Source organism: Xiphophorus couchianus, chromosome 23, assembly GCF_001444195.1.
Source record: "Xiphophorus couchianus chromosome 23, X_couchianus-1.0, whole genome shotgun sequence".
Lineage (NCBI taxonomy): Eukaryota > Metazoa > Chordata > Actinopteri > Cyprinodontiformes > Poeciliidae > Xiphophorus > Xiphophorus couchianus.
The window spans coordinates 18,102,515-18,129,040 of record NC_040250.1 but is presented as its reverse complement, the minus strand read 5'-3'; the positions used below and the strand labels follow the sequence as shown (position 1 = coordinate 18,129,040).

Below are 26,526 nucleotides of genomic sequence, written 5' to 3'. Positions count from 1 at the left end.
TTCTAGTAGGATAGTGACCCTAAACATACAGCCGGAGCTACAACAGAGTGGTTTAAATCAAAGGATATTCATGTGTTAAAATGTCCCAGTCAAAGTACAGATCTAAATGCAACTGATAGTCTGTGGTAAGAATTGAAGAAATATTTCACAAAAAAAGAACTGTGCAACAACTGCACTGAAGAAACACCATCTAAACTGTGCAAACGTTTTCCCAAAAATGTCATTTAATCTCTCAAGGATGATAAGAAAACGTGACTTACCCTTGGCCCAATGTCTCCTTGGTCGCCCTGATAGAAAAACAGGAAAGTAACAATTGTCAGTAGTTCGCAGAATTGTAAATGTACAAATGGCTAATAATTCAAGAGCTACTGTGGTGCCGCAATGACAGACAAGCTTACTAAAATAGTGTTTATAGGAAGGAAGCAACTCAAGGGTCATCTGTCCAAACCACAATGGGATGTAAACATTTACTGGATAAGTCACTTGATAAGCAGATACACTCATTGGACAGGATGAGATCGGGGTAGTAACAGTGGGTGTGCGCAGGGTGAGGATTGTTTTTTGATGAGGGCCAAAAGGTCACGCTCTCATTATTGAGCTACTATTATGACGACACAAAGGAAAGCGGTTTTCTTTTTTTAAACATTCACATCATGTATCTTTTGGAGAGAACGCACATGGATGAGTCCAGCCTTGATGAATCCTGTTCTGAGTTGCGGTGCGTTTCTGCTTATCTGCAGCTCTGCTATTTGAGGGCAAAAGAAAACACTTCAGCTCGAGTGCGGGCATCGATAAGCACATGCCAACCTCAAACTGCTAGAAAGTTTATTTTGTTTTCCCGCTCAGTGAGCGGGAAAACATCTGGCTATCACCGAGCATCACGGAACGTCTGAAAACCTTCTCAGAGCAGTACATGTTATCTTTTTCCTCATTTAGTTAGTGAATGGCAAAAACTTGAAAGACTAGAGCAGGGGTGGGCAATCCTGGTCCTCGACGGCCAGTGTCTTGCAACTCTTAGTTCCCTGGTCCAACACACTTGAATCCAACAGCTGAATCACCTCCTAAGTGCAGTCAAGTTCTCCAGAGTCCTGCTAATGACCTCATTATTTGACTCAAGTGTGTAGAAGAAGAGATACGTCTAAAAGTTGCAGGAGACATGCCCTCGAGGCCTGGAGTTGCCCACCTCTAGTCTAGAGCAATCAAGAGGCTACATGCATCTCTGTGGCTTTACAAACAAAATAATGTTAGTGCCAGCTAAGCACAGCTGGAACTCAAGTTGAAGCATACCTTCTCTCCCTTGGTTCCGGGCAGGCCCTGGAGGAGAGATAAGAGAGATAATCAGAGACAGTTGGTGACAATAAATCAGTGACACACCGTAGCGCATTGCATCTTCTACGTGGCCTAGGCAGAGAGTATTAAATCAAGCAATAAGGCAACATGGCAACACCACTTAATTAATGCGTGTCACGGAGATCGCTTAATCCCGACCCGCTTTCTGCTGAATGTAATTCCTTGTTTGAAGTAAAAAAACATGTTTCAAGGGTTTATGTAGGAGTTAAAAAATGTGGTGAGAGATGAAGCTGAAAAGCAAAGATGTTCCTTTTGTTCCTACATCAGTCTTTTTGACAGATGGGAACTTTGAAGATGTTGTAGCGCAAGGAGTCCATGGGTTTTTGTGTTCGGTTCTGTGGGTTTTGTTGTGTCTTTGGGGTTGAATGTCCCAAACACTAACAGAAAACATGAAACTTTAGTGTTCCTAGGCTGTATATCAGATAAAGATACACAGTCCTGCTTTTTGTTGGACATTTTGACATAACATTTATAAACGGGGGGCAAACAGATGAGATTAGTTTGCTGGCCGCCTTTCTGTCCCTGTCTGTCCACTGTGCACAAGTGGCACAAGGATGCCACATGTGGTGGCACCACAAACGGAAAAGCTCCACAGTGATAGAAGAACAAGAAGATGGAAATCAGCCAATATCTACAAACGTAGTCATACTCCTTGAACTTTTTCATATTTTGTCATGTTACAACTCCAAACTTCAGTGTATTTTATTGGGATTTTATGTGATAGGCGAAGACAAAGTGGAGCATAAGCATCTAGTGGAACCAATTGTCTTCAGAAGACACTGCATTACTAAATAGAAGTAAGAGTAATAGAGTCCAGCTGTGGGTCCCCATAAATCTAGCTGTTTTGTGACGGACTTGGATGGTAAATGGGTCACATTTTTATAGTGCTATATAAAGTCAGAGGACTCCAAAACTCTACACTACAATCAGTCATTCATCCATTCAACCACATGCTGATTGTGGTGCAATACATTGTAGCCCCAGGTCAGCTGCCCTGGGGCAAACTAACAGAAGTAAGGCGGCCATTCAATCAGCGCCATTGGGCACGCTGACCACCAGCAGCACACAATGCAGGTGAAGTCCAAGGACACAACGACTGAAACAGATGTAGCAGGGGATTGAACTGGCTACCATCCCGTTACAGGACAAACCTTGAGCCACCATTGCTCCACAAGATCAGAGGTTTATAGAGTAGATTACTAAACCAAACGCAACAAAAAGACCCAGGAACACAGCGGACAGATCAGGAATAGAGGGATGGCTCTGTGGCGAGACCTGAAAACTGATGTCCACAGACACACTGTATCCATTCTGACAGAGCAAGAGCAATTTTTCAGTGAATAATGGGCAGAAATTTCAGCCTCCAGATGTACAAAGCTGGTAGAAACATACTACAAAGGAGCTGACACTATCATCGCAGTAACAGGTAGTTCCACAAAGTACTGATTCAGAAGACCTGAACACAAATGCAAGCCAAATGCCTTTGGCTGAGTTTTGTTAGTAAAGACTTCTGAAACCCTTTCTTCATTATGCATGACTTTTAGTTTATTCCAATAATACCTGAAAAATATGAAAGCAATAGAAAAAATATAATTGATTTCTTATTTAGAGAATAAGAAATCAATGTTATGTCTGAAATGTTTTAGGATATTTTGCTCCACTTTGTTTTGTCTCATCACATAAAATCTCAACATTAAAGTGTGTGGGGCAAAATGTGAAAAGGTTCAAAGAACATGAGGGTATTAAAGCGGTTTGTTTTGACCCCAGGGACCTAAAAGTGACACCACAGTTCAGATCATAGTTTTTCTTTCTAATCTTCTTCCATTCATTGTTTAACTAACCTTGTGTTGTACTTAACACTATGTCCCCTCTGGCTGCTTTGTTGAGTCTTTTGACTGTAATTTTTTTCCCCCACCTTCAGACGGAGCTTTAAATTTTACCTCTGTTTTCGTTTTTCTTTGAGCCAAATATCTTGTTTGTACAGGAGCTCCTATTGTTTTAGGGAGCACAACTTTGACGAAGTGGGCAAAGTGGAGAAAGGCAGCTAACTGCCTCAGTACTTTAGGTCAAGGTGAAAGCTGAAGGAAAGTTGTGGGATTTTGCAAAAATTAACTTGACAGATAATGATCTCCATTTAAGAGTTATCGTACTGGAACGTTCTGCTAACAAATCAATCATATTATACTTTTTTAACTTTTCTTCCTGCCTTCTCTTGTTTTAACCTTGTGCTCTGTGAATTCAGAAGTGACCCTGGTCAGGAGGTCTACACCTCTCCCGCTGTGGTTTTACGACAAACCATTGGTGATGGAGGAGAGTCCTATTAAATGACAGACTGAACTTTAAGTCTATTTTAACAGGAAACAGGAGTTTAATAATGTTTGGAAACTATTTAAAGGTCTCCAATTAGGCTTTCAGATGTCAGGGAAAGACCCGTTCTAGTTGCATGTAAAGGAAAGATATTTCCTATGCAAATCAGGTGCGGTAAATATCATTTAAATGTTATTTAAAAAAATGTCAATAAATAAATAAATAAATACATAAATAAATAAATAAGATAAAAGGACTGGCAACGCGATCACGGAGGTCAGCCAGTGGAGGAGCAGAGGACATCGTAATGACTTTTTAAAGAGCTTGTGTTTGGGGTTGTAAACACCATTCTGGCTCCTTCTTTCCCACTGGTGTGTAACCCATTTGCTATGCTTTGCCCGTTTACACGCCACACCTGGGTGTGCCTCGGAGTGCGCAGCATTTCATGGAAAGGTTGATGAATGGGAGGGCAGAGGGGATTTTTGAATTAGCTTCACTTGATCCATGACTCCCCCATGACTGCGAGCTCTGGGACGACTTAAGATGCGGAACAGCGATGAAAATAGCTACCATGTTTTCATTTTCAATAGGAACAGTAAAAATGATTGATGTGCTACACAAAACCCACCTGTCTTCCAGGCAAAGTACCCATCTCGAATCCCCGTTAACAAAGTCTGTATGTAGGAACGTCTTTATGTTAACTGATGGGTGTAATTAAAGAGCTAAACAGATGTGTAAGGAGGTACCTGACTTCCTTTGAGACCTGGTAAACCCTAAAATAATAATAATAAAAAAAACAAGAATTTTAGTATAAAAATGAATCCTTAAAAAAAGACATTGCAAAAATCTGTTTACCAGAGTACTTACTGGTTTGCCATCCAAGCCAAGAGGCCCCTGGTGGAGGGAATAACGATAATTGTGAATAAAAGAAAAATAAATCACTGCATATAGAAGTGTTGGGATCATCACTGTGATACTTTTTGCAAAGAACATTTATGTCTAATGAACCTTTTCTGGCTGAGTTACAAAATTGTTTCTTTAGAAAAATCTGAGGCTGTTCTTTTAGCTACAATCTTTTTTTACACCAGATTGTTGCTTAAATATAACAGATTAGAGAGGAAACAAAGTTTTGGATTTTGTGAGACCAATAAAGCATTAAAATGCAAATAATTTCCAAAAATACAGCTTTCCTAACAACGTCCTTGAATCTCTGTTTTGTTCTTTGTTTTTAATATAACTTTACATGAAAAGTAAAGTTATAATGTAAACTTTTCAACCACATTTACACTCTGTTTAATCTAAAGGCCAAGTTATTTCCATGTTTTATCTAAAGGCATAGAAGAATTTATGTCATACTGGTCCCATCAACCGTAGAGCAGATATTTCCGTGTTTGCCATTTTGGAAATGAACCTTAAGGACCATACAAGTGGAAAATGGGTTTCCAAAATAAAAGAAGCCAAAAAATGCATGTTCGACCACTGTAACATACAATATTAATATGTTCATTTCAGTCACAATGACAGTCATTTAACAAAAGGATCTGCAAATAAGATTCAATATAAAAATATATGAATGAAGTAGAATAAATAAATGTGGAACAAATTCCAAAATTAGCAAGGAGTTAGAAGAAGATACCTTTAGCCTTTAGTTACCTTAAGGCTAACATTTTGTTATTTGTAGATAGCACTGCTAGCAGTAGTCTGCTAAGCCAAGATTTTCATGCCTTTATCTTTCATAGGCAGACATGAGATTGAAATCTTTTCATCCAACTCTCAGCAAGAGAGTAAGGGATAAATGTTTTCTTCTAATGACCAGCTTCAAAAACATCAAATGAGTCCTCTGTGGATAAAGAATGTAATTATTACACTGAAAAGACACTATTTGCTTTAAATCCTCAGACCAGACAGACCATCTTAAAAATACCCTGCAGCCAGCTGTTACCGATTAGTTTCTCATAATGTTTGAGTCTTCTGTTCTTATCTCCCACAAGACAACGTAAATTATTTTTGTCCTCTAAGAAACAATGAACATCATTTGCAAATAAAATAAAGAGAACAGTAAAAAGAGGATTTATAAGTAGCAGAAAGAGTTTGGAAGAAAGCATTAAGAAAAGAAAAAAATGAAACAATATTTATGCATATCCTGCCCCACTTTGTGTGCGTGCATCACTTTTGGAAATTTCGAAATCGAAGCTGATAGCTTGTTGGATGTATGCAGTAATCCCCCATCTGCTGTGTGGTTTTGTGGCGATGAGATAGCCTAAAAAGCAGTTTACTGTAGTGAGACCTTCCTGAAGCTAAAGTACTGAAGCAGCAGTTGACTCTGTAGACTTTGTTTACATCAATAAAACACAGCCAAGCAGTCATTGAACCTCCTCCTCAGAACAGCCCTCACTTCAAATATGGAGACCTTCAGCTCCTTACTTAAACATAAAGGAACACTTGGCTCTGGAATAAAACTTTCCAAAAACACTTAAATGTGATGTATGTGGTAAAGGCTAATGTTGACTTCCTCCTTAACGACCGTACTCCATGTTAAGCTAACAGTTTTTACAGGGTCCCCTGAGTAGTGGGTTGGTGGACCCCTTCACAGCCCTGGTGGCTTTGCAGACTAAAAGCTGTCATTAACACTTCGCCTGTCTGGCCTTTCGCTGTTTTACCTCTTATGTGGGCCATCTGGCCTCAACTCCTGCTGTGGAAAACTCAGCATTGTCATTACTTGATGAATGAGCATTTGATGCAAAAAGATGGAGGCTAGATATGAAGTGTTTACACATAATGTTTAATGTTGTGGCTGTAAAAAAGATTACATTTTCAAACATTTAAGGACATTTATTAAGAAGATAGTGAAAACCTTTTGAGGCAATAATGTTCCATTGAATGTTATGGCTGAAACCAGCCAAAACAGTAAGGAAGTGATGATTTTTTATTTGTACAACTCCTCACTACTTTCAGCCCATGACAAGTTGTAGTTTTGTCACTCTATTAAAAGCAACATGCTGAGTTTACCATGTCATGAATCTGAGAAATTAGATGAGGCTACAGACGTCCCGCTGAATTTTCCCTGCTATCAGGGTCCAGATCTCTGGACGTGTGCCCTGTGGTGCACATCCGTCCGTGTGTATGCGGCGCTATCCCTGCATCTGGGAGCATTTACTGTGGTGCAGCTCCTTCAATAATCGTCAGGATGAGTAGATGAGATGAATGCTGTGAGGTCATCTGCTGCTGCAGAGTCTGAACCCGTTCAAAAAGAGACTGATTTATGGATGCTTACAAGCGACCATAAATTGCTTGTAAGTCTTGGTAGTCTATGTCTTTGCTTTTGAAGGTGCGTGTGAAAGTTTTACTCGCCATTATAAAACCCAATATGAATGCCTGGTTCCTATGGCCTCCATAGTAAAGATACAGACTGAAATGTAGAGTTTCTTCTGTACTCACAGTTTCAGGGGACACTATCTAAAATAACAGTGCAACAGTTGATAAATCTCTTTTATGGAAAAATGGCAATCAATTTGGACAGTTCAAGGCAATTTGGGAGACGAAAAACAGTATAAAATGCCTAACAAATGTATTAATAACCCTGGAACTTTTTCACCATTTGCCTTACAATTTACAAAAACCAACTTGAATCCACTTTGAAGTTATTTTGTGATGGACTAACACAAATTGGTGAATAGCTATGAAGTGGATGACTGATGGTTTTCATTATTTTTACAGGTGAAAACCTGAAGAGTGTGCGGTTCCTTTGTCTTTAGCTCACGTGAGTCAGCACTTTGTAGAAACACCTCCCACTGACATTACAGCTGCACGTCTTTTGGTAAATGGCTCCACCAACTTTACAAATCCAGAACCTGAGAATCTTGCTCATTATGTTGAAGACAGATCAATTCCAATTAAACTGGACTGGGAACATCTGCAAACATCACTTTCAAATCTTGCCAAATATTCTCAACTTTGACTAGGCCTTAGCTATTCTAAACATGAATTTAGTTGAATCTAAACCACTCTATTGTATATATGGCAGTTTCTATTTTCCTGTAAACTCTGATCATCTTCCCTGTCGCTGTTGAAGAAAAGCACAACACGATGCTACCAACACCTTGTTTCACAGTGAGAATGATATGTTCAGGGTGTTAGCTTTTTTCACACATAGCACTTTGGGTGAAACCATTAAAGATAATTTTTGGACACTTTTGGTACACCATCTGAATCTATTTATTATTATAAATAATAATAATAAAGAAACACACATACATGTATACATTTTCTTTCACTTTCACTTCACGTCGATCTTATACTGTACATTAAATACATCAAAGTCTGTCCTATACCATGACAGAATGTGAAAGAAGCAGTATAAAATTCTTTACAAGGCATTGTGAATATCACAGAAGCCAAGGAAAGACTTTCCCTCTGTGATGGAAAAATAATATATTATCTGTGTTAAATGTTTGTGAAGCTGCAACATACCTACAACGCAGACAAAGAGTCTATGCATAGAAAAGCTGGAATTCAAATAAGATCAGGCTGAACTAACAGGAAAAAAGCAAACAAAAAAATATGGGGGGGTGCGGTGAGGTTTTGTGGGTCGGAATTAGGAGCTGCTAGTAAAAACCTCTTCATCTCGCACCACAAAAGGATCTGAGAGCCAAATACAGATTGGAGAGAGGCACAATGAAAGGAAAAAACTGGGAGAAAAAAAAGAAACGTGAGTAAATATTCCTGATAATAACCACTGAAACCCCAACTAGCTGTGGAGAAAAATAAAACAATGATTTCTTTTAGTGCATCTCTGATTGTATTGCCTGCCGGCATCTTGTTCTACAGCAACCCTAGCCAGAATAAAATCACATATTTACATAAAAATTCCTGGTACAAGTTGGCCTGCAGGAGCTCACGTGTGTATTTCTTTCTGTGTGAATGCAAACGTTGATTAATGCAGGTATGTGTGTGATCTGTTAATCACAGAGAATAAGGGCGTGGGGTATCTCTGCTGGTTTTATTGTGTTCTTTGTGGTGCAGACTGGTGATTATCCAGTGGGGTGCAATTGTTGAGGATGCAGCTCAAAAAGCATGCTGTCTGCACATCAGCGCAGACGTCTCGGCTGGAAACACACATGGTAACATGTTGGGAACATTAGCTGTTAGCTTGATTTCGGTCATAAAAGTGAAGCTGATAAGGCTGATGAGTGGATCCCTCTTTTCCTCCTTTCTCTCTCAAGGTGTTTTTTTCCACTCTTATTTTCCAACATCCACTGATCGTTTTATTTACCTCCATGCTGCTGCTATGGTGGGAAACACTGCAGTGCTTCTACGTTTGTACAGTTTGCAAAACATGACTTTAAAAAAAAGAACACAGTGGCTGGAGCAGAACCAAAGAGAAGAAGAAAGCATACCAGAGGGCTGTGTGTTTGGGACAGAAAATTACTGACATGTTGTTGGGTGACCGTCTGGCTTTAATCTGCGGAATAATGGAGGCCTTAGCCGGTTTCGGCAGAGAAATGTCGGCTGTCTGTCTCAGACTGGCACTCTCACATAAACACACTTATAGCTGGGTATGCTGATCTCTGTCAATATGAACGAAAGTCAGAAGCTGTGTGGGGGTGTGTGTTTATTGTGTGGGGCTGTGCTGCTGTGGGGCTGTGCTGCTCTGTCAGTGTGCCTTACTTTGATTATTTGACAGCGGGAAGTCTCTTTTCAGAAAGTCTCCTTGGCTGTGATTTATGAGAGGAAGGAGAGACACGGGTTGCATGAGGAGAGAAAACATACCTCAGCACACCCCCACACACTCCCGCACATCCACACACTTGTTGAGAAGTTATGCTTGAAATACTCACAAACCACACTTCATTAACACTGTTTATCAAATCACTGATGATTCAGCCGTCTGCTGCCTGCACTAGGCTGATGAACTCAATATGTGTATTTCACCTGAATGAAGTATTTGACCTCCTGTGTGCACGCAAATATGGACACACAACCTTATTGTTAGCTGTGAAGTACACAACCAGCTTGTGTAAAAACATTTTTGGACATAAAAACATTACTGCACATCCATTGTAAAGAGGTAGCTGGAGCAGCTTAAAGTTACTGTAAAACCAGAATAGCCTATGTAGTTGAAACCAGATGTCTTAGATCGGAAAAGTTCAGTCTGATTTGATGTCAGACTGGAAGAAAATGTGTTTTTTTTATATTGCTGGCAGAATTGAACTGAAGAAAAATAAACCTTTATTGTACAGAAATTCAGGTAAACCTTACAATGGGGCCGTAGCCTATGTCTTTTTTTACTCAATATATGTGCATTATGTCTCAAGGTGAGACATTGCTCATCTTTAAACATGGTGTCAAACATAAATCAAATTTATTTAGTCAGGATTAAACAGTAATTTTCAGCATTACTTTAGGGCATTTTTAAAATATGAAACCAGGAGCTCGATCTCCTGGATTTCCAGAGGCCCAAATGAAACCATAACTAATGTCTCCACTTTATGACTTATGCAGAGTCACTCCAAACCTCATAGAGTTTTGTAACTTCAACAAACCTAAAGTTAATTTTTTCAACTTAAACTTTAATCAGGGGATGTAGGTTGTTTGTATACTGGGTTGCTGTTTGAATCTCCGCTTTGTTCGCCTCAGTCAGTGTTGGTCAGAGAGCCAAGTGGTGCCAATTGTATGGCCGTCTTGCTTAAGTCAGTCTGTCCCAGGTTACAGTAGCCACCATTAGTGTATGAATGGGTAAATGACTGATTGTAGAGTGAAGCGCCTTGGACTTGATAAAGCACTATAGAAGAACCAGCCATTTACTCAGAGCTGAGCAGATGAGAAGATGGTAAAGGAGAACTGGCTCCGGTTGAGAGAAATAACTTGTAATTATTTTACAGTGGTCACATTTGATGTCATTTAGTCAAATTTATTCCTATGAATCTTTAATAATTAAAGCCTGCACAACATGTCCAATAGGAAGTCTAACCACACAAACTTGCAGCAGCTGCAGCCACTTCAGTGTGTCCGCTCCTTTCTAACATGAAATTGGTTAATGAGAAACACCTTTGGGGAGTGGTAATTGGCTTAATTTGTATCGTGGAACAAAAATTCTCCAAGATATGGTAACATTAGCAGTTTGTACAGATACCTGTCCAGATCTTTAAATGAAGAGTAGACTGGATGAGGAAATACTGATCTCAATGTTTACAGTTTTCACCAAAAACATAACTACTGTGGAGATTTTTTTCCTGATATTACACTAACAACTTCTTTATGCATTTGCTTTGGAAAAGGCATGAAGTTCAAGTTTCTTAAAAAAAATAATTTAGCTGATACGTGATCTTAGATGTTTTTTTATTAAGAAAAACATTGTATTTTAACATTTTTATTCTACAGAATGCCAGAAAAAGTCTAATTCCGCATTGTATCTAGTAGCATATAATGTATTTACATTTACTCACCCTGGCTACATGGTAACAGGCTTTATTTACAAATTATTCGCATGTGATTTAATTTAATAACTCAGAAAGTCACAAGTCACATGATGGAAGAATGCAATCTCTCCATCTGATTAAACAATCAAAAAGTTAAATATTTCACTGGCACAGTAGAGTTTACTGAATCACTTGAGTCGTTTGTAGTGATTTGTGCGCAATGGAAATGTGAGCCATGAACATGAATAAAATGGTCTAATAATGTATAAAACCCCTCTGGCCTGTGATGCACTGTATCTACAGTAACTATTGGTGGTTGGAGGAAGTTAATCCACATCTGCAGACATGGATAGATGCACAAACAGCCTCTACAGTAGGGAGAATGGTCGCTTTTAAGCTGCATGGACGGAAATTCAAACATCTCTACTACTAAAAAAAATTATATTCTGTCTATGGAAACTGTCAGAAAGATTAATCTACTTTGATTTCTCATTCACTCAACAGGAAGATGCCCTATAAAGGCATCAAACAAACCTCTTCCAGTTGCAACATGATTTCCTCTATCCGCAGATACACCACAAACAGATTGATTGCATTCTGTGTCCTAAATTGGGACAGCTTATCCAGAATAACCACCTTCTAGTACACAATTCCCATCCAAACATCGTTACACAGTAAGCATTCCCAAAGAAGACAGTGGCACAAAGGATCAGAGTCACAGGGAAAACAAATGTGCACACATTTATTTGTACACTCTGTCCACCTGTGTGCAATTAGCAGCAAGCATTTCCCGTCAGCAGAGCTGCGCAGTGCCAGACGGACTGCATGGGAATCTGCCCCCAGGGCCAGGCCCCAAAAACTCCCGGTGGGAGACAGACAGAGAGCAGCGCCCCACCAGAACCAACTGGGCCCCGCGGAGCACAGCAACAGGTGACTGCTCACGGTCACCATGACGACCTAAACACTCACAGGAGGCAAGCAGCACACACGGATCTGCACCCCAGGAGGAGGACTAAGATGAGAATTTGATGATGGGCAAACCACAAACCATCAACAGACGATGGATGAGTTGCCACACTTTATCAGAACTCACCACTAGAGGCCGCTATTTCACTGGATAACAACAGAACTGGATATTTATTTTACAGGGCAAATCAGAAGGGTTACCGCATTTGAGGACCACGTTATCACCTGTTTGGTTTATGTTTATAGATATCTCATTCATATCAAAATCGTATATTCTATAGATATATCATTTTGTCCTAAGATGTCTGAATTTGCCTATGTGTGAATGTAAATGTCTAGATTTTACACACTTCTTAGAAATGGGGCAGGATACACACAATACATGGTTAACAACTTTTAAAATTTACAAAAAGAAAGAACATCCAATTTATAGATGTAAAAGCTCAAAAGAAAAAAAAGGAAGGAAAATAAAGAATCCCAAGATATCAGAGCAGAGACTGGATTGAAGAGTGACAGGATGAAAGAAATAAAATCCAAATTACCGGGTATCCATCCCGTCCAACCTTGCCCTGGAGAGGTTAGACATCAAAGCACGAAGCAGTGAGACAAATTTGAACAAAAATCAGCAGCTGAACACAACACATTGCATTTACACCATGTCAGCATGGGAGGTTTTACACTGAAATTTTACTTTTGTGGGGGTCTTCATGACAGAAAAGCACAAAGCAGCACTTAATTGTAACGTTGAAGGAAAAAGGTACAGGATTTTCAAACCACAGTTATAATAAAAAAAAGATGTTTTGCATTTCTAGAGTCAGTTATGTTGCTTATTTGGTCAAAATCAAAAGATCATGGCACATCTGCAAACTCATACTTGTATTTGTAACAAGAAATGACATGCATTTGCTTTCATTTTCAAACATGTGATACACTGTGTTGGTCAATCACATTAAATTCCAGTAAAATACAGCAAAGTTTATGGCTGCAATGTGATTAAATATGGAAAACGTAAAGAAGTATGAGGATTTTTTTATCCTTTCTTATCTTTTTCTTAAACCTTTACATTTAACTGAATGTTTGTGGCTGTTTCATTGTGCCTGCAATAAAACTTTACTCTGCGCTGACAGGCTATTCATTTTTACACCTTCAGGCAAATTTATAGAATCAATACTTTTGTACATGTTCAGTAGAAATCTGCATTATTTCATGGACATTTAGTGCAAAACCAATTGCACAGACAGTTTTCTTCCAATCAAACTACTCCCAGGATTCGAGTAACTACTACCAGGCCAGTTTGTTCTGTTTCCATGTTTCCAGAAAATGTCATGGTGGTTTTCAAAGCCAATAATCGCTTCTGCACATCTGATCAGTGCCACATGTGAGCATAAAAATAAAGGATAAAACTTTAAAAACTGTTCCTGGTCAGATCACGACATGTCCAGTGCAGAGGCGAAGACTGTGCTGGCATCAGTTACGATACCTTTGTTGGTTATAACCATCATCAACACACAACACCTGGAGATCTCACACACTTCTGTAGGTGGTCTTTACATTCAAGTTTTATTGCTGTGGGAGAAGAGCTCATATTTGGTTTGACTTGCAGTTTGTCCAGCAGTGCAGCCGGGAATGACACGTGTGATGTGTGTGCATGGCAAAGGTCAAAACCTCTAAAATGAATTCAATACTACCTGGATGAGATGAAAGCATACTTACAGGAGGCCCTGCAACAGAGAAGAGAAATGAGGGAGAGGGATTAGAAAGCCTGCGCGTTACATGTTTTCTGACAGATGAAGCACAGCATGTATGACTGAGAGCAACCTCCGCTTTGTACACCAATCACTTCCTCCGTGGAGCACCCACAACAAAAATCCTGTCCATGCCATGTGGTTGGTTAGATAATGACCATAATTAACCCCCTAAACATGGCAGAGAAGAAGCTCATTAGAGCTGCTGCCAGCGCAGTTTGTGGCGAAGTCGTTATGATAAACAGACTTCGACATGAGCTGTGTTTTAGATTAGGAATATGAAGTCATGTCAAGGCTTTGTTTCTCAGGAAGATGTGGGAGCAGGAGGATGGAGGACAAGCGTTGAGTGAAAAGGTCAGGAAAACCATGCTTGTCTTTTAGGAGAGCAAACTGGATGTCTCTGACATTCCTACAGGGTAGCCTTTCACTTGTGATTGAAACTCTCTGATGTTGAGCATCGGCAGCAAAAAACATGCCTTCTGTTTTTCATAATTTGTTTAACCAAAAGGAACAGTAACGATCAAAGAATTCCCCCTTTTTCTCAGCGATCATAATTAAATCTAAGAAAAGGCAGGGGCTGAAGGCCCTGTTGAACCACATAAACCTCCACAATGTGAGCGTATTATTATGCCAATTAAGGCATTCTTTTTGAAATGTATTTTCTTAAGTATCTGGCTTGACTTTCTACCCATGAGGATGCTGATTTATCTGATTGGTGAAACAGTCACAGTGTATGAACCAATGCAGAGCTCATAAGCATCAGGCCAACAATAAAAATCAACATAACATTGAGAGCAGGAAGACAAGTGTAATATCTGAGGTTTTTCATTACAAATTAAAGATACCAGAATGGGTCAATTTTGGAAGATATGGAAAATTAAAAATAAGAAAGGGTAAATAAAGATGTGTTAGAGACAACAGCCATCAAGTCTACAGTGTAATGCAAAAGTTTCAACCCCTTTTAAACTCCTTCAAATGTAGTCATTTTTTTAATGTACTTTATTTCAATAGTATTACATAACTTAAAGTAGCACATAATCAAGCTATGAGAAGAAATCTTTAATTAATGAGAACCTGAAAGTTGAGGCACCCTCAGTGCCTCAATCTTTTGGGGTTGATATTTTTCTGGGGTATATCTTTTGGGATATCGGGTTTTCCTATAGTACTGCCCTGTAGGAAACTAGATCCACCTTAACATCAACTCTAACCAGGATCCATGTCCCCACTGAAGAAAATTCTCCCCACAGTATGGTGCTGCCACCACATTGTTTCATCGTAATGCTTGTGTGTTTAGTGTAAGGATAGTTTTCTTCTACAAACAGCATTACGCAGGCAGGACAAAAAGTTCAGTTTTGTTCTTGTCTAACCAGAACACCTTAATCTACTTAATCTACCTTGATTTCACTCGCAATTCTTATGGCAAACTGCAAACTTTTCTTCTTGTTTCTCTGCGTAGAGACTAGATGTGAAGTGCACAATAAATAACTGTGCTGTCAGTGTTGCAGCCCCTCCATTGTTACCATGGACCTCTTGGATGCCTCTCTTGTTCTCTCATGAGGCTGTTTGATGACTAATGTTCACTAAACTTTGCACTAGAGGTATGAAATTAAAGGGGACTTAAAATGGAGATGAAATTCAGATTTATATTTGTAAAACAAAACAAACAAAAAAATATGATTTTTATTCCACTTTATATTTAAGGAAAAGTTGTGTTAATCGATCACATAAAGGGCCCATAAGGTAAACTGAAGTTTGGGATTAACCCTGTGACAGATTGTTGAAAATTTCAAGAGGCGTAAAAACTTTTGCAAGGCACTGTAGCTGCATCCTGACTGTTTGATGAAGACCTTCTGAGTCAGACAGCAAGGTAAACACTCACTCTGGTTAAAGAGCCACACAGTTAGAGCAGCTTTGTGCTCTAGACGTGAGGCAGGTGTGTTTGTGTGTGCAGAATAAAGAGAAAGGAAGAGAACAATAGAAAGAGAGGACAGTTTGTAAAACAAGAGTGAAAGGGATCAGGGAGAGCAGGAGCAGGACACCAGATGACAAGCTCAGATTTAAGATGCTTAACGAATCCGTCTGAACTCTTTCCTGTTTTTCACGATTGAATTTTCTCTCTCTTTTCTGCACTCTCATTTATTTTCCTTTTTAGTTTCTGATAGAAAAACATTCTGGTCTTGTAAAACAGAGGTTTGGCTGTCATTGAGACAGAGCATGGTGCAACAATCTCTTCGTAGGAGCAACCCACACGCTTAAGCTGCAAACAAAATGCAGCGGCAAAAAACTCCGAAATACAAAGACAGAACAAAGACAGAACCTAAACAGAACCACAGAGAGCTTCTGCAGAAACAGACCGCTTTTCGACTAAATGTACTAAATCCCCCTGCAAAACACCAAGCAGATGGCAAACATCTGATTTAGTAACAAACTAAGATGATTAAGATATAATCTGAACAATAAACAGTAAATTAAAGTTTTGGAAAGGTCTGATGATGTTCTGCAGTTTTCATGCCAGCAGTTTCAACAAACAGAACGCTGGCCCGGATCATTTTCAGAGAAACGTTAATCCTGCTGTAAAAGCTCACTGCTACTCCAAAACCTGCAACTGAAAAAAACAAGCCATGACAAATTGAAATCTTGTTTTAGAAGCCATTTCCAAAAATAACCATGTCCAGCTGTTTTGGGAACACTACCAAGGTTTTGTGTTTACATTTAAGGAGGGAAACAAGACGAATGCATTATGTGATTGAAAACAACTTGTACATATTTGATGCAGTGCAAAACTCTTGGGTCATCCTTCATTTCTTTTAAATTTCTTGGACTCGGTTAAAGTCCCCCTGGCTTTTGAGTTTTTTTTTTTTTAATTAAAGGTTTTCTTTGGAGCTTGGCTGCTTCTTGCTCATTGTGATTCAATAATTTTTTGTTTGCTATGCTGTGCAACTTCTAGACTTAAACAATTGTTGCTTTCTACTTTAAGTGAATGCAATGAGATTAGATTAAATGTCTTTGCTAAAAAATGTTGCCATGGTAACATAACATAGAGAAGGTGGTAAGAGTTTAATTGGTGAGTTGCTGGTTCTCAGTCACTGTGTTCTTTAGTAAGACCCTTCACCCGCCTGGTTCATGGCTGTGGCTGTAATTCAGTATCTTGCCACCATGTGAATGTGTGCATGAATGACTGAATGCTTAGTGAAGCGATTTGGTAGCGCTTTGGCTTTGACAAAGTACTATACAAGTACAGGACATCTATCAAAATACTCTGCTTATTATATCATGAGCATCTTCTGCCTAGATGCATGGACTGAAGTGCTGAAGATTTGGACTTTGGTTATCTACCTAAACTTATCCTCCAGGGCCTGACTGTTTTCGGTTTGCTTGGGTTGTCATATGTTTAATTTAACTTGGAAGATTTGCATTCAACTTGTTTCCTCATACACATCGGGTTGATTTTACGCACATAACATTTTTATTACTTAACTTTGTTCTTATTTTCCTTATGGTGGATTTTTTAAACCATTTTTCAGAACCTAGTGGCCAGGTTGAAGTGTAAAACAAGAAAAATCCAAACATAAAAAAATCACAAACGTCAGCATAAAGGGAGTGCAAAAATGAGTAGATAATGGGGAAGTCTTAACTTGAACCAGAGCATAAATAGATTCTAAGCTAGTCCATTTCAATATGTATTATGATATAAAATAATGTATTAGCTGTAGTTTATATATAAAGCTTATCAGAATATCAAAGCAAAAGCAAAAGAGACACAAAAATAAAGTAATGATAAACCATAAGTTGAGTATAAGTGACAAATGTTTTTTAAACATGAAAGTGTGAACACAATTTGAAACATTTATAAGCAGGATAAAACTGAATATGTACATTAGAGCCTCTTTTGCTCCTTTAAATGCACAGTGGTCACTCCATCTATGTGAAAGTTTGTGAGTAGCTATTCTGATTTTTTTTTCTGTTTTATACTTCTTCTGTTCACGTGCACATTGAAGTTGTATAATGAACCTAATGTAGGACACACTGGCCTTTAAATCAAGTTGTCCCTTTAAAAAGTCTGGAGAACCTGACTTCTCTGAGCGATCACAAGAAAAACTTTCAGCTCTTCTCCCTCTAATTGGAGGTAGAATATGAAGAAATTAGTACTGGTTGAAAACATTTGCACAATACTGCAGCATTGCCTCGATGTGTGTTGACAGAAGGATCTGTATTACTTAACCATCGTATTCACAAGTATAGCTCTCGTCTATTACTCATCCACAACAATGACTTATCGGTAAACTGGAATCCTTCCCACTGACTTCTGCAGCATGAGATACCATGACCTAATTCTGTTTTTGGCGTCTCCACTTTCTGAGAAACATCTAAAATCAAGATGAGTCAAACTTGTAGAACATCTGTCACGGTGACCTTTCTTCTGGCAAGAGTCACTGCGTTGGTTCCATAATGAGCATTCAGTGGTTTGGACAGAAACGAAATGATAACGTCGAGTAGCGATGCTGGCGATGGAGACTCATTAGGGTCGATCGGCTGCAGCTGCTACCGCTCAGCGACATCGACCAACATCTGGGCAAAGTTACCGCAGCCACATGGTGGAAATTAACACGACGCTGGCTCATGATAGGTCGCAACGAGGAGAACAAGCAGCCCACCACCCTGTGACCTGAGTCATGGATCACTGCCTTTACCAGCCCTCAGCTAGAGCCTGTCTGCTCACCCGGAAAAAGGAAAGAAGTTTACTGGGAAAAGAAGAAGTGAGTGGTGAAAGAGAAGGAGAGGAAGAGAACGAAATGAAATGGGTGATGGATTTTGCTTACCGGGTTCCCCTCTTCTTCCGATGCGTCCGCGTTTTCCTGGAGGCCCTGCAGATACACAGAGAGGAACAAGTCTCCTAAATCAGCATGTCAGAGACAAGGAGAAAGCAAATTGGGGATTTTATGACTTTTTATTCCCAAAATAATGAAAAGGCCTTTAAAAAAAGTGCTGAATTTACAACATACAGTAGGTTTTATTTCACAAGTTTCACACACTGACTCCGAGCCCCCATCGCTCCCGTCTAACACTATCGTGGCTGCAACTCGAAAGTTTGCCTTCCTGGTAAAAAGATTTCTGCAGCTGATAGAGGAGGAGTGCTGCTAAGGGACGAGGAAATAAATTATTTGCCCCCGAGCCAACGTCCATCTGCTGCAAGATCCCATGCTGAAGCAGGAACATGAATCACTGCTGTACAGATGCTGATGTGCATCAATTTATATGCTGTTACTTTACAGAGATGTTTTTTTTTCACTAAGAGACAGTTTTGTGAGAACTGAGGCCAATTCAAGTGACCAGTAAGGAGATGAGCAGCTAAAAACATGCAGAAAACAGAGCAAACAGGTGAGGAATAGACTGAACATTGTGTTTTTTCTAATTAGCAAAGCAAACATGAGGACAATGAGGTACAGCAGTGAAGCTAACAGCATTACCCTGTCTGGCAGAACAGAATTAGCTGAGCAAATCTGTGTGTCAAGATACTTTAAGAAATCTGCTTTCAAAGATTAAAACACAGTCGGTTCCTGAAAGCTAAAGATAATATTGATGAGTTGCTTTAAAAGCATCTTAGTGTATTTTTGTAACAATTGTAAGTTATAGTTGGATTCAAAACACTTTACAAATAAATTAAAAATCAACACTGTCATTTAGGGAAAAAGAGAGAATATTCAATTAATAAATTGGTAATACTTTTAAACATTTATTTGACAAATAGCACGTCTAGACAAGCTCACGCACAGATAGCATGTGGCTACATTAACATTGACCCCTGTGCTTACACAGGAGGGTGCAAAAGCTCAGGAAATGTATTAATCTTGATCTGGAAGCATAATCAGCTTGAATCAACATTGGAAGATAAATTTTTAAATCTGGATTTTTAAAAACTTTAATGTAATGCTAGCTGCACGAAGTCACATTTACTTCTACTGTATAGCATTGGAGTTATTAAGGGTCCTTTAAAGCAGTCTTTAATATAAAGCATTTATGTCAACAATGAGCCCAAGTAGTTAGAGGAATAAATGTTCAGTTTGCTTCTCTATGGACTGAAACGACTCTGAAACATTTAAAAACTTCCATATTCCCCTGCATTCATAATGAAATAGGAACCATACAGAGTTCCGGACACTAAGTGCTTGTGGCTGCAGACATGTTTTCTCTATTGTCATTATTGGCGTTATTGTAGCAGCCTAATCATTTCCTGACTCTGTCAGCTATATCAAAGAGCTCGCTTATTCTCCTCCACGTCTCCCACTTAATCCTTCTTTCCTTCCTTTACGCAACATCAACATCCTATAAATGGTTTTGGAGCCAAAGGATTACAGAAGTGGCAGAGGAACAGCTAAAGTAAACTCAAGTTGATGATTGGCTCAGGCTGAATCCATTTCAAAATCCATACTTTCCAAATTAGGGTCTTTGTTAAAATAATCAAGTATGTTTGAATGTTTAAGTTTCAAGAAAACTTTTTTGGCGATTAAAAAAGTGGCAATAAGTGGATAGACGTGTGTAACACGACATTAACTCGTTGGAAACAGATTCAGTCCTTCGTTAGCAGATTCAATCTTATTAACTCACACAGGTGATGTTTATATTAATGACATCCACAATTAATAATTTGGTTTACTTCCACAAAAATACATTTTGATTTTTTGTTGTACAAGACATCTCTGGGTTTTAGTTGGGAGGAGATGTGAAGTACAAATAAAGAGGAATAAAACGCAGTGACTTAAAAACCCATTTCAAAAGCATAATAAAAAAAGGGAAGTATGTTTAAAGATGCAGGATTTTGAATAAGGTGTATATTTGTTCATTATCCTTGTATGTGCTTGGCATTTAAAGTGCAGGTATGGGTGTTACAATATGTAGATCAGCAGGCACCACCCTCGCTCCACCGTATTTTTTGAGACTTTGACAGCGGCAGACCGCATGCCAACAAGTTTTTTGGCAGCTTCTGAAGGAGCAGGCGTCAGATTGACTGAAATGTGGGCGTGTGATTGGTCCTGAGTGGCAGATTTGAGGCCGAACGAAGGTGGGTGATGACAAACTGATGGAGAACTGGATCAGTTCGAGGGATTAATGGGAAAAACAGTCTAGCTGGAATACAGTAATTGCAGACATAGTTCAGATTCCTGTTCCAGAGCAGAACGTTAAATGCTGAAATACAGACTTATCGTCCTTGCTGTTAGTTTTGCTGTTCATTTGTCTTTAATTGGGCAATGCGTGAGCCAGAGAAGGATTTATAACTATAAGAAGCAAGGAAAAGTCCTTATTTCTGCTTTCTCTCTCTTCCTAGCTCCTGATTATTTTAAGTATGTATAGAGTTTACAACTCAATAGTAAAACTTTGCCTGATTTTAAGCAGATGTGAGGATGTAATAGAAGGAGACATTAGGAAGACATTTTTCAGAATCACTGCTTTTTGCTTTGACAAGCAAAAGTTGAACATATAACAAACTACTTTTTAATCAGCATAATCATTCATTCAAGATTTCACTTCTCTAAGTACAGCAGTTTTCAAGCAGGACCCCGTTTAAGGTGGTCCTAATGCCAGAAACAGCAGGGTAATGATCCTTTTATGTGCTCAAATTGAATAAATGTTTAAGTTATGGGTTTTAATAAATCTCTTCCCAGCATAAAATAGTCCCAGTTCAAGTTTATGTATTTTACAGTTTGCACTAGAGGTGATCAGATGAAGTCCAAATTAAAGAAGGAACTTTAAAACAGTTCTGCAATTTCAGAGCAGAATACGATTTTATGTTTTAACAAGTAGAACTGCAGCTGCACAACGTCAAGACGATATGCACAGTAACTGATGGCATTGCTCAAAAGTGCATTCAAAATACTAAGATTAACAAACTTTCCTACGACTCTACACAATGTGTTCACTACTGTGTGTGAGGTTTATTATTTCAATCACTCAAAATACACCTCAGGCATGTGCACTGAGGCCAGTTTGAGCTCATTCATCTGGCCAAATATACGATAGACATGCAGGGTGTGAATGCAAGACATCTGAAACATAATATCCTACTGAGTACTGCATCCAGGCCGCACATATCGCACAGACTTATATTGCAATGTGACTGCAAAAACATCTATTTTGGAGCAAAGGTTTACCAAAGTGTAGTTTATATTTGAATGTTTTCTGAGTGTAAAGTTTTCAGTTTAGTTTTTATCAATAAAAATATTTTACATATTGAACTATTAACGAGAAGCTTCAAGTAGGATGCCAGTGTCACTGTAAATAAATGAAACACTAAGTTCCCTCCAAATGGAACCAAAGAATAGCAGATATGGAGAGAAAAAAAGGGTTCCTAGTATAGAGCCGTGAGGCACCCCACAGTCAAAATACACTGTAGACAACACAAACCTACAAAAACCTCTGTCATGTAAAACTAAGAACACTCTCTCTTCTTTCTCCTCTTAAGAAAGGAGCAAGAGTTTGGAGATTGGTCCAAATTAAAAATAAATGTATAGATCAAGACCCTTTTTTAATAAAAATGTGGTATTGTTTGAAGCCACAGGGACCAAACTTATAATACTGCCAATTAACAACAGTCACTTGTTGGGGACCAGAAGGTCAACCCCAGCGTATCACTACTGTCACATGTGGTAAAAAACAATTAGAGATAAACCAAGAAATCAGCTGATGACCAGAACTGGGTGATTTTGAGCCTGATCGCCCTTGATCCAAGATTGGCCATTTGACAAATCAAAAATGTGATTTTTTTTCCCCAATCAGTGAACCATCACATCTAAGCAATACCTAAACTAATCAAAATGATCTACTTTTAGTATCAGTACATCAGCATAGTTAGAGATACAAGAAGTTGTTCAAAGGAAACAATATTCGGTAATATTTCAAGACAAGTTAGCGGTTCATTTAGGCAGAGACAGAACAAGATATTTCAGGGTACACACCGACCACACTAGGTAATATTAGATCCTGAAGAAAGTTAAAAATTCCAACTTTGTACAGTCTATCATTGTTCTTAAAATACTAACAACTATCTCTTATACTTACTTACTCCTTATATATCTAATTAATGTCAGGAAAGTTAGAAAGCAATATTTTAAGTGTGGCTTTTAAATGTTGTTTTATGGTTTTTAATAACAAAACAGAACTGGTGACGAAAACTCAAACCTTAAAAATGAGTAAGTTACGATGGAAAACTGCATCTGGAATGTAACTTTCTCAAGCGCTCTCTGGTAAGCACACGAACGGCTCCTTGGGAACAGGATGGCAACATAGAGCACACAATGAACTCCATCTGAACTGTACCGTAGATGTGCATGTGTGTACGTGTGTTTATTAGTTGGCCTGAGGCGCTGTATCTCAGACTCCACATATAGCTCCTCCTTACATATAAGGGGTACAAAATCACGCAGTTCAAGGTCTGACAAAGGGTAGGGTTAGGCAGACCCACCCTCTTTGGCTTTGTATGCGTGTGAGAAAATCCAAGAAAACCAGAGGAAAAAATAAATGTTTTGGGTAAACAGATCCAAACTGAACAACACAATTTCTAGACACCACTTCAATAAAAATAATCTGCTAAAACCAGACTGTCCTACATCAATCTTTGGTCTCAAAACCGCTTCATGCTCCTTGTGCGCTAGCAGTTGATTTAGCTACTGTGACGTTTCTGGCAAATGAAGAGTTTCCAGGGAACAAAGTGTCGGGAGTTCAGGAAGCAACACCCCGACCTTTCCTTTTTCTAGGCCCCACTTTATTTAGTGCAACAACTGGGAGCAATAAGGAGTCAGCTGAAACTAGAAGAATGCGATACTTTGAATGCCCAACCGCAGGACTTACATCCATCTGTCCATCAACCCCCAGCTCCTTCTAAAAGACACACACATATATGTCCACCCCCCACCACTCTTACATGTTCCTGAATCCTCCTGTGACAGAAAAAAATCTAATTTGAGTGGAGGAAGAGGAGAATGGCAAGAGGAATGGGAAAAATCATGAAGGCTGGCTTGTTGCTAGCCGGAGGCGATGGGTCTCTACAACGCATTCTCTATTCCTGTTATTTCTTTGGATTTCTTCCAATTCCCAGGAGCGGATTTTTGTTAATTCCTCTTTAATTACAGACACTAAAACTTGAGTTTCCCTTCATCAAAGCTGTACTGTTCTCCATATCTGCAGATTCTGACAGAGAAAAATGCCCCTCTTGAGTCCAGATTATCTATTCTAAACATGCAAACTTTTGTTTAAAATCGCTAAGAGACTTGTTTCCCGTATTTGTCCAAGAAATAATTTATTCGCTCATAAAGATTTGTGTTGCTGGTAACTGATGTAAGACTGTATTAGCGTGAGGATTCCCCCTCCGTCTGTTTGTCTCGTCGCTGACAGCTGCTAAGCCTCTTTTCCTCAAACAAAACAACTTCTGCCTGGCTGTCTCCTGGATCTGTCGTCGTTCACCAGCTCAGCCTTTTCTGGCCGAGTAAGATGGGGGACACATGCTGTGGAAGTAAACAGCGACAGAACGAGAAAGAGACAGCGGATGTGGTTCACGTGGCGATGATTGGTTCTCCAGCTGCCCTGCATCTCCCACCGGGTCAGACGAGGTTCAGTCGCTCGGATGGTTTCTGTTCAGCCTTATTGTGGGTAGAATCAGATCAAGAGACGAGGATACTGAACTCACAGATCAAATAAGTACCTTGGTCATCACTGTAAAGTTGAAACTGCGTCAGTGTCAGTGATTGTGACTTTTTGAAGGCGCTTTAACACACATTCCTCACATTCTTGATTTCAGTTTTGAAATATTGTTCTACAGATATTTCCCCATTATTGAATGTTTAGGATTCTTTAATAATCTAGTATAAGATACTAAAGTTTTGAGGTCTTTCTACTGTGAATAATGCTCTCCATCACTCTGCTGAAATGTGGTCATGGACACACAGGAAACATCGTTCTCCTGCAAAGATAATCTGACTGAGAATAAGACACCAACACCTGTAAGAGTTGCAGGACAGCAGGGTGGCACTTTGAAGATGTACAATGGCTGAGCACCAAAGAATTTGAATTCTTTTTTACACTTTTTTGATTGGTATAAACATGTAGTTTTTCAGTTGAAGCTGGGTGGCAATGCCTTAAACTTTTTCATATGAGATTTGCTGGTGCTGACTATAAAAATCTCAGGAAGTCAACTTTTGGATAGAAACTCATTGAGAGCACAGGGAGAAGGCTGTGAGTTCTCTGTTCTGACATCTTGCAGGTAGTTTGTCTGACAATCTGTTGCAGAAACACTGAGCAGGTATCCAATGATGTTAAACACATTGTCCAGTCTGGTAAAGTACAGCCATATTCAATAAATTACAATATGCATTCCAGTGAGGCTTGTTTGTTAGATATAATGTATCTTCTAAAAATAACGACCTTAAAGCAGGTAAATAATCATGCTTTGTATTAAACCCTTTATTAAAATGTTTTCATTGGTCTGTTGTGAAACGTGTTTTCATAACCCTTTTCTATTTTTCTTCAGCTCCACAGTTACACGCAGGACAGGAAAACAGATCACTGAAGAAGAAATAATAAATATTCTTTAAAATGTAACTGAAGTCTGCAGCATCAGCATTTTGTAACATCCTGTAAATAAAGTTAATATATGTTGATTAAATAATCTAAAGCTTGAACATTGGAAAAAAAATAACAAGAGCTCATGCAGCTTAATCCCAGTAAGGCTTTATCTAAAGACAAAAAAAAGACACTTTTTTTTCTCTTAACTGAAGAAACAGATGGTACAAAACCAAAGCCACCTACAGCTTTGTCCTCAAAAAACCTTTGAAATGAAAGACTCCACATTTTGACTCAAGCTTTACAAATTTATCTCACAGTGTAGGGATCTCAATACAACTGAATCAAATGACTGAATTTCATCTTCAGCATGCCATTAAATTTGGCATAAGCCTGGTAAGGAGCTATTTATTTGATTCAGCTCTGTTGGATCAGGGTTACATTTAAAAATATTAGAAAATAAGTTCCCAAACCAGACATGCGCCTATCGAGAGCTTCACCTTGATATCGGTGACAAACCACAAACCAGATCAATGACATTTGGAATAAGCTTGGCTTTTTGCCTGATGTGGTACCTAAACTCAGGTACCCTGAATTACAGCAGCACCCCCAATAAAATACCATGAAGGACAAAACATATGATGACTTGACAACAAAACTCCCACGACCCCATCTATCTAGTCCAGTTTAACGACCGGGATGAAAGTCACACTGATCCTCTTGAGTCCAAGGCTCAGCAATCAGTCAGAGCCGCTTTTCCAACACTCTAGAACAAGCTTCTCCAGGGAGGCTGAGTAGTATGATCCCTCAATGGTAAGAAATCACTCCCAACTCCTGCTTTTCTCTTTATATTTTATTTTTTCCTGTGAAAACTGTCCTGATGTGCCCCTCCACATTCTACACTGAGCACATGTGACAACCCTACAGGCTCCATATCGCTAGGTGCAGGCAACTTATTTGGATGCCTCTTGGTTACATCTCTTTGGAGGTTTTCCAAGGTGATCCCACCGGGAAAAGACCAATAATTAAACACAAAAGTAGCTGGAAAGACTATATATACTTCTGTCCTGGTAATTCTCTTCTGGCTTCTCCTGCTGGTCCTAAAATTGGTTAATTGAAAGTTAGCCAAACATACTTAACTGATGCATTCATGAGAACTGCCTCCATGACTTAGTCTTTGAATGAAAATA

At 39.0% G+C, this 26,526-nt stretch overlaps 1 protein-coding gene across 11 annotated transcripts in view; it reads right to left on the bottom strand.

Moving 5' to 3' along the window:
• Positions 1-26,526, bottom strand: part of col23a1b (collagen type XXIII alpha 1 chain b) — a 147,727-nt gene that overhangs the window by 24,843 nt on the left and 96,358 nt on the right. For 8 of the 11 annotated variants that reach the window (XM_028009196.1, XM_028009201.1, XM_028009197.1 and 5 more), the window contains exons 3-9: positions 18,607-18,651; positions 13,755-13,762; positions 12,584-12,610; positions 4,525-4,551; positions 4,404-4,430; positions 1,288-1,314; positions 261-287 (exon numbers count right to left, since the gene is read on the bottom strand). In XM_028009196.1, coding sequence (XP_027864997.1) covers positions 261-287; positions 1,288-1,314; positions 4,404-4,430; positions 4,525-4,551; positions 12,584-12,610; positions 13,755-13,762; positions 18,607-18,651 — 188 coding nt within the window. The remainder of the gene's footprint in view (positions 1-260; positions 288-1,287; positions 1,315-4,403; positions 4,431-4,524; positions 4,552-12,583; positions 12,611-13,754; positions 13,763-18,606; positions 18,652-26,526) is intronic. The other 3 variants (XM_028009202.1, XM_028009204.1, XM_028009200.1) reach the window with 2 other exon arrangements.